Here is a 9,436-nt window from a genome sequence, read left to right as displayed (position 1 = left end):
CCCCCAATCAGCCACAGCTCTCTCCATTACTTGCCCATCCCTTATTGTTTCTCTCTCCCAGCACCATACAGAACAATTTTATTAGGTCTTTTTATGGGAGTGGCATCATTTACTGGGTGTGGGTTCTGTTTTGTGTCAAACTGTATAATGCATTACAGAAGGAGTCTATTTTTTAGATGGACTCAGCACAATCAATACTACCAACTTTGCGATTACTTGTTTACCTTTGTTAAACAAAACCCAATTAAGCATTAAATATAAGAAAGAGAATATTTTGGTATTAAATAACAGAGAAAAATAAATCATCTTGTGTTTTTTCGCATATGTCAAAACAAATTTATATCTTGTATTTATTCATCAGAAAAAGTAAAGAAAAGAAAATCAAGATTGAAGGTGTGAAGCTGGTTGGTATGGTAAGTATTTTAACTGTGAACCGGATAGAAGTAAAGCGTAAATTGCATTTCTCCATTTGTTTATCCACAGTTTTATTTTGATAGCCTTGACAGAAACTAGCCTTCACTCAAAGGTTCCCTTTAGCTCAAGAGGATGAATAAATGGATCACAGACTGTCGCTCTGAAAGATATTTAGCCCCACATTGTTAAGTATAGTCATCAACCCATTTTAAATCAAGGTGACGTGCCTATACCTTCATAATGACCTGATGTTTCCTCAGAGGATATACTCTGGCAGCACAATGAATTGGCTTCTATGATTGAAATCCACTGCACTATGTACTGAGAATGGCAGTACTTATTCGGTGGGTGGTTTGTGGGGACATTCACTGGAATTGGACCCTAAAACCTGGAGAGATCAAATGATCTTTTATCCACTGTCCCCAATATTTCTAACATAAGCTGCTTAGTGTTACACTCCACAAATGCCATTAATGTCATTCGATGGATTTGCCAACTGTGATAAGAAAGAATTTACATAGCACCTTATCGCATCTCTCAGGAACATCCCAAAGTACTCCACGTATACTGAGTTACTTGGAAGTGCAATTACTGTTGTTATATAGAAAAACACAGTGAGGTCCCACAAACAGCAATGGAATGAATGAGAAGTTTATTTATTTTTTGGTAGTGTTGATTGACAGAGAAATGTTGGCTAGGACACCAGGAAAACTCCCTGCTTTTCTTCAAATAATGCTTTGGGATCTTTAATATCCACCTAAACTGGCATATTGGCCCAGGTTGAATATATCATCTGAAGTATAGCACCTCCATCAATAAAGCACCCCCTCGGTACTGCACTGAAGTTGAAGCCTAGTTTAAGTGCTCAAGTGCTATTGGGATTTGAACCCACAACTTTGAGGTGCAAGTGCTACAAACTGAGTCATGCTGAAACCTTGATGATGTGCATCCTGCTATTGTGAGATATTCTATCCAGTTTCACAGATGAAATCTGATTAAACTCACTCAATGGTTATGGCAACCAGTAATAGACAACCCTGGGCCTTAACCAGGACCATGTAGTTGGAAAGCAGGACCTTTAGTCCCTGAGCTAGAAAACTGCTAAGTATTTTTGATACTTTGCAAAATCAGTCATATGCAAGTTTTGATAAACTGCTTGTGAATATAATTAGTTACTTTACACTATTAAAGATTAGGAGATTTCTAATATCTCATAGTTTTACAAATAAAATATTATATTAAATGAAAATGACTTGAAGTAGTGTATAGTCATTGGACCAAATATATATTTTGCTGATATAATGTTGTATTCAGTCTGTAGGCAATACACAACAGCTTCGACCTGTTAATACACCTGAAATGGGAGTGCATGATCCTAACAGGATGCCTTGCAATGGTGAAAGTAAGTAAAAGCACAAAATAATGACTTTTATAAATGTATTTTACAATCTGCACTTTCCCCAGCATAGTTACAGATAGAAAGAGGTGAGGGCACTAAGTTAAGAGGCAATGTTTCAACGAACTTGGACTCTTCAGCCTTGAAAGGAGGTGAACCAGAGGAATACATATTATACTAATTGGAATAAAAAAGGTTAATCCTGAACATTATTTCAAGTTAAAAGAAGACTGGTAAAAGGCAAATTCAGGACTGATGTCAGGAAGCTGTTCTTCATGCAATGTGATTAACAGCTGAAATAATTTTCTGGGTAGGGCAGTAGAGGTAAAAACTTGAGGAAGTGAAGAGGCAGTTAAATGGTCTGGGGGTTTGTCGATTTCTTTGAAAGAATGAGCTAGATGAACTAAATGGCCTCTGTCGTCTATACTTAACTTTATTTTGAATAGATGCAATGGGTAATGACAAAGCTGGGTGCAAATTTACAGGCAACACATTTGAGGCGTGTTATATTTTATTATTCGTATTGCCCCTCCTCCCTTTGCCCTGATTTTGACTTCCCTCAGTGGAATGGCTGAACACTCACTGTCAAGGACTTTGTGGGGTAAAAATTGGTTCTGGCCTGTTCTTGGGCGCATGACGTGCAGACAGCATGCTTCAAACTTCTGAGTGTGGACTACTGTGCTCCCCACCTCCATGTGCCCCCCACTTCCCTGCTCCCCCCCCCACTTCCCTGCTCCCCCCCCCCCCCCCATCACCATCAGTACTAGAGCCTTATGGTCAGGGACCTACTGCCTGGAATTCTTTTCCAAAACCTCTTTGCCTTGCTTCATCTCTTCCTACCTTCAAAAATCTCCTCAAAACCTATTCCTTCAACCTTTGGATGCCTCCCCAAACTCTCCTTCCAATTCCTACTTGATGTCCAAATATTCCCACTCTTGTGAAGAGACATCAGATATTTCTCTACATTAAAAGTGCTGCATAAGTGTAAATAATGTCTGGCATAAACTCTTCCCTAAAATGGTTGTATGAAAAAATTCTCATCAGTGTTACATTCCTGGATATAATGATTAGTTGTTATCACTTTGTGTGTAGATGGTCTCAGAAGCCGGCCAGCCAGTATGGACTTTCTACATCTGCCGGGAACAGAACTTTTGGAGGAGGGAGAGGAGGAGGCAGAGAATTCAAGAATTCGACAGAACAGAGAGTTGCCCAAAATTCCTGGGAATAATTATACTGGTGGAAAGCTGCCTAATTTGAGAAAAGCTTGTGATATGGATTGTGTTTATTCCCAAGTTAAAAAATATCCTCGTCAGGGGAACTCTATTGAAGACTCATTGTATGAGAGTGTTGGAACAAAATATGAACCAGACCGTATTAATCTTCAACGTGATAGGCAAGCAAAACCTGTATATGGAGTTAATGAAATGGAAACGCCTATAATATCTCAAAGACAACTGTCACAGGGTTTAAAGGAACCAGCTGTAAACATGGACACACCTGAGTATGCCTCAATTCGGAAAGTAAAGAAGAAAGAAAAGATCCCAAATCTGGAGGATGCACAGGAAAAACAACCAGGGAGGAATGCAAAGAATGGCTGTATATTGTTACCAGGACCCACTAACCAAGGGGAACAATTAAGAATTAAAGAAAACTCTGCTGCTTTTTCACAGACTAAGGTATATCCTTTTCCTCTTTCCTTAAAATTATAAATCTGTAGTTTTTTCACATGTATAAGAAAATTAATTTTTGAACTTTAATTCTTTCTTGCTAAATCATCCTTTCAACAATTATACCAAACAATGTTATGGTATCTGGTTGTTTCAGATTGTCAGACATATAATGCAGTCAGGATTCTTTAATAGCCATAATATATACTCACAGAGCGTACACAATGTAACTGACACTTTTGAATGACTAAAAGCTCTATGTCATATTCTTGATCTCATCCATTGGTCATGGGGTTCTGTGAAACATTCATCTCTCCGAACCATGACATTTAATAACCAAAAGCAACATATTACTGAGTTATCAATGAAACCTTTATGTCCCTTCTCTCAACATGGTTTTAATGTAATACTCTTAACATAGACATATCAGGTCTAGTGAAGCATATCAAAGGTCTATGAAGCACATCAGCATTCCTTCCCCCATCTTGATATAGACTCACCAGGGGCTGTGTTTGCCATTTCCACTGCAACTCCTTAATTGAGAAAATGACAACACCTGTCAGAGAAATTCATACAGCAACAGCCTCCCTTTACATTAGGCTTTTCTCCCCTGAGCAAAATAATTCCTGGCCTGTCTTTCTTATTTTTTTTAATAGCCATCATCCATAGCAAGATGGTTACAATGATGTCTTGTTACTATCCTCTGCATCAAGTTAACCAGGAAGAAGTACTTTTCATCCCCTGGTTTCTGTAACAATAGGACTTTGGCTTGCAGTTCCACAAATATTTTTCAAAATGGAACATGGCTTATTTAAAATTGTAGATCAGGAGTGCAGCTCCATAACCACATAACAGCAGAAGCACACATATCCCTGGCAATGGTGAATTATTTAAGTGTTGACAACCCTGTGAAGAAGGCATTCCTTGCTATCAGCAAAAATACTAATATTGTTTTGAACTATAACCCATGAATCTGTTGTAACAGAATCATTCACTTATTTTCCCCCAGAGGCAGGGCTGTGTGTATACCACACATCTTGTAATTAAGATAAGTTCTTAGAAATGACCTTTTGCCTTTTGTATTTTAGAATTGAACATATTTTTAAATCTTTCGTATTAAAACAAGACAATTAAAATCTCCTTATAACACAAGTCAAATTGCATAGATCTAAATTAAAGTGTAACTGTATTTTATCTTTTTTTAAAAACACAAAAAGGAAAAAAAAGGCAGGCTTGTTTGTAAATTGAATTTCTCTCCTTTTGGCATAATCCCTTTTTGTTAAAATGGCAATCAGATGTTGGCAGCCCCCTTTAATCTGTTTTACATTCCAGAATCACAGTTCTAGGATACAAGGCAGCCTGAAATCTATCACAGAGTGTGAAGCAACAAAATCACTGAAAGAATGTGGGGAGGAGAGAATTGCATGTGCCAATCTAACTGAAGGGCAGCCAACTGCTGATAATGCCTGTTTTAAGGTATGTACCCAAATAAGACAAGAACTTTTAAGAAACATTGCTGTCATTTTCACTTAACTGAACTGAACAGCACAACCAAGCAAACCCTTATTTTTTATATTATAATTTCAATCCTTTTTAAAGTTTGTGTGCAACCAATTATGTTTTATTGCCTGTTTTCAATTTGATTTAATTGCTTGTCATACTTTGTAATTTTGAGAATTTGATGGATACCAGAAGTTGGGAAGTGGTGATAGGATGATCACCATCCCATCCCTCTGTTACATTTTGATCAATTTGAAAAATGACAATCAAACTGTCACCTACAATTTCTCAAAATAAAATTATTAAAGCCACATAAACCTAGAACTTGCTGTTGGTAATATTAGTGATTGAACCCTTAATACACTCATATGACACTCACATAATCACACAGTGCAGATCTCCCTTTATTAGTATTTTGTTAATTAGATGTATAAGGGCCAATTTCCCAATTCTATGCTGCCAGCAGGGAGCTTTGCCTGCTGGTCACGCAGATCAGGAAATTACAGGAGCACTATCCCTGATTTTCCATTCATTAATGGAGGGATTTCCAGAAGGTAGGAGCTAGACAGCTGAAAGCTTTGCCAGCAGATGAGGAACTCTGGGAGGGCTGATGCACAAGAGTCCAGAGTCAGAGGAATATCAGGCATGTGCTGGAACTTCAAACGAGAGGAGGTTACAGAGATCAGGATGAGGAAGTTTATGGAGGGATTTGTAAATGAGGGCAAAGATGTTGGATTTGGTGTGTTGGGATAAGAGATATAACAATCCTAGAAATTAATTGTTATGTCACCACGTTGTAAAGATTATACAACATCAGTCCATTCTTAATACAGCAGGTTGCCAGTAGCCCAGAACAAGCTAGATTGAGAATGTATGCACAAAAGTGAGTAGAGTGGAAAGAGACCTACAGAGAGCAAGAGAAACTGAGCCCACTCAGAATTCACTATAGTTCGCCAGAATTACAGGCTATTTTATTTGCTTATCCAGTCTTTTTCCATTTTGCGTTCACATATCCTCCTGCAGCTGGCAGACAGAAGAACAGGTTGTTCTCCCAGGCTGAGGTGGGCAGGGAAATAGTAGGGAAAACAAAAAGAACTTGCAAATAAAATCCTTTGGTACTGTTTTTGAGCATGGCTATGTTATTAATGAATGTTAACAAAAAAAAAAGCAAAGAAATGGTTACTAAGCAAGTAGAAGAGTTTGGAAGACCCAAGAGTCAAATAGAATATATCTGAGCACATAAAGAAATGAAAGGGAAACTGAAGATTACTGATAATGTTGAAACTGGGAGGAACCAGAACAAGTGATTTCAAAATGAAGAGATCATAAGTAAAATATATAGTAAGAATTCTTTCACGTTAATGGTTGTGAACAAGCTCAAAGAATCGAGAATCTGCCTAAATCAATAGGGAGTTGAAAAGGTTGCTGGTTAAGGAAAGAGTTCAGGTTACCTATAATTCAAGAGTTAAACCTACGTTTTACACTCTAAATTTGCTCACTTAAAGAACTGACCTGTAAAGCCATAGTCATTTCTCATCAAGGGTTTAACATCAAAGAGTGAAGAAAGAAGTTTCAACTAAATATTTGGAATTTCCCACTTCATTAATCTAAATCCTTGCTCTTATTGCAGTTAAGTGTTTGTTCCCAGTTTAGCAATGCTATGACAATCTGATGGAGAGTTGATGGTCATTTTGGGTAGCAGTGAGGTTGGTTGGGGGCATGGATGAAAAATATATGACTTGAAAACTCCTTTCTAAAACTTCATATTGATATTAAAACGTTTTCTGTTTAGGACTTCAACTCCTGCAATGAGTAACAGGGTAATCTGATTGATGGGGTGCCCCATATCTGGTAATCTGAGTCATGTTAGGGGCATGCAAGATTCCACAGCAAGTGTTGAGCTGTAATTATAGGTTGTATGAGAGCATCAGTGAGAGAGTGTGAGTGTGGGATGTGTGTGCAAGTAGGAGTGATCCCAACCTAAGCAATTTGTGGGACTCAATTAAGCACCAAGCCTGCCTTCACTTGAGATTTGATATATTTGTTTACTATGTCAAAGTGTATTTTTATTGCGAGACTAAAGCTGTTTGCAAAACGTACTTGACAAGTCTGACTATTGTAGTTGGCAGGGGAAGTATGCTTTTACAGAAAAAATAATTACTTACAGTTGTACAGCCATACAAACTGTAATACAGAATTGCACTATTTTTGTAAATAAACTCTGACCTGTCTTCAAAAAAAGTTCAAATTGAAGGAATTATAAACTGAAAAGAAAATAATATCTTTTCTTTGGTCAGCCAAATTTTAGAAACCAAAACCATATCCCCTCTATTAGTATCTGATTTCTTCCTCTTGTTTCCTTCCAAAGTGTTTCTTCCATAATAGTGACTTAGTGACAAAAAGTAAAAGCTTTTCCATAAACCTGTGTTTTTTGTCTTTCATTTTTCTTTTCCCCATCTCTTGTTTGTAAGAAAATAAGAAATAGGAGCAGGAGTAGGCCATATGGCACCTCGAGCCTGCTCCGCCATTCAATAAGATCATGGCCGATCTTTGACCTCAACTCCACTTTCCTGCCCAATCCCCATATCCCTTGATTCCCTTAGAGTCCAAAAATCTATCGATCTCAGTCTTGAATATACTCAATGACTGAGCAGTCACATCGCTCTGGGGTAGAGAATTCCAAAGATTCACAACCCTCTGAGCAAAGAAATTCCTCCTCCGCTCAGTCCTGAATGTCCGACCCCTTATCCTGAGACTATGTTCCCTAGTTCTAGATTCTCCAGCCAGGGTAAACATCCTCTCAGCATCTACCCTGTCAAGCCTTCTTAGTATTTTGTATGTTTCAATAAGGTCACCTCTCATTCTTCTAAACTCCGGAGAGTATAGGCACATTCTACTCAATCTCTCCTCGTAGGACAACCCTTTCACCCCAGGAATCAATCCAGTGAACCTTCATTGCACTGCCTCTAAGGCAAGTATATCCTTCCTTCGGTAAGGAGACCAAAACTGTACACAGTACTCCAGGTGTGGTCTCACCAAAGCCCTGTACAACTGCAGCAAGACTATTCCACAACACCTCAGGATGGATTTTCCTCATGGAGCAGAATAGTACCGGGATGGGACTTCTAACTCTGTTATGACCCCGACTCATTTTTCTGGGGGTCATTTGAGATGCAAGCAGGATTCTCGTTGCCAAGTGGTGACCAGGAGAATGAAGCAGTGCTGCAGTGGGACTGCTGCTGCAGCATCAGCACCGGCAGTGAGGGACGTAAAGGGGTAGAAGAAGCCTGAAAATGAACAAATCAATTGACTTTGTAGCATTCAGCAGAGGTAAATGTATGGGGGTTAAGTTGAAGGGCTGTCTCACTCCATTTAGAAAATTTGATGCCTTACTGCTGCCTACTATCACCGTTATCCAGGTGGTGCCAGAAAGTGGCAATAAAAGGGGAGGAATACTCACTGGTAAGCCAAACCCTGCCTCCAGCATTTACATGTGGTGGGTGGGGAAGGGGCAACCAGCAGTAGTCCATTGGGGAAGGGGGGAGAAATTAAGTTTGGCACAGGGAGGCAGCAGTAACCCTCACTATCCCATTAATCCACTGCTAACCCACCGAATTTGGGGTGGGATAGGGGAGGAAAATCCAACCCCTCATTTGTTGAACTAATCCTCTTCTGTTGTACTATGCTGTCCACTTCCTACCATTCCTGCTCTAGGGATACCGTTTCTTTCATGTTAGCTATTTTTCCTTCTGCTACTGAACACCTCAACTGCCGCAAACATAAAGCTGAACGTTACGAGCTAGATTTTCTGCCTATTGTCTCTGAGTGGGTGAAATCTGGCCTATATGTCTTGAGTATTGCTTTTTCTATAAATTACTCTGAATTATTTGACAATTTTTCTGAAGTTCTAGTTTAGTTTAGTTTATCAATACTTCTTTCATAGCACTTCGTAACAAACTGAACTACAGGTTAATCCTACCCTTGTAAAACAGCATATCATCCAATTAACCTTGAGGAATGTCACAGGAGATCAATTACTATATAGACCAAGGCCTCGATATTACCAGGGAGGCGGGATGCCAGTGGGGGGGCATCTGGGCGCGTGGGTAACCCGCCCAGTGAAATCTGCCCGTTCCCCACATGATCGCAAGTAATTGAAGCCACTTACCGTGGCTTCCGGGTCGGAAACCTGCGCAATGGGCGGACTGTGCACCCGCATCACAGGCTGTCAGCTGGAGGAGCTCTACTTAAAGGGGCAGTCCTCCAATGCTGCTCCTGCAGCAAAGAACCAAAATGATAGAATGGAGCAGCCCAGGGGAAACTATTTACTGATGCCTCACTCCAGGTCTTACTGGATGGGGTGAGAAGGAGGAGGGATATTTTCTACCTGGCGGATGGGAGGAAATGGCCTGTCTCTGCCACCAAGAAGGCCTGGCTCGAGCTGGCAGAGGAGGTCACC

The 9,436-nt window shown here is 39.6% G+C and overlaps 1 protein-coding gene across 2 annotated transcripts in view; it reads left to right on the top strand.

Moving 5' to 3' along the window:
• LOC137335234 (phosphoprotein associated with glycosphingolipid-enriched microdomains 1-like) overlaps positions 1-9,436 on the top strand; it is an 82,453-nt gene that overhangs the window by 47,122 nt on the left and 25,895 nt on the right. For both annotated transcript variants that reach the window (XM_068000486.1, XM_068000485.1), the window contains exons 3-6: positions 362-413; positions 1,729-1,816; positions 2,903-3,486; positions 4,810-4,953. In XM_068000486.1, the coding sequence (XP_067856587.1) occupies positions 362-413; positions 1,729-1,816; positions 2,903-3,486; positions 4,810-4,953 (868 nt within the window). The remainder of the gene's footprint in view (positions 1-361; positions 414-1,728; positions 1,817-2,902; positions 3,487-4,809; positions 4,954-9,436) is intronic.

Source organism: Heptranchias perlo, chromosome 19 (genome assembly GCF_035084215.1).
Source record: "Heptranchias perlo isolate sHepPer1 chromosome 19, sHepPer1.hap1, whole genome shotgun sequence".
Taxonomy (NCBI): domain Eukaryota; kingdom Metazoa; phylum Chordata; class Chondrichthyes; order Hexanchiformes; family Hexanchidae; genus Heptranchias; species Heptranchias perlo.
Note: the sequence above shows the minus strand (reverse complement) of the source record. Positions and strands in the feature narration are given on the sequence as shown.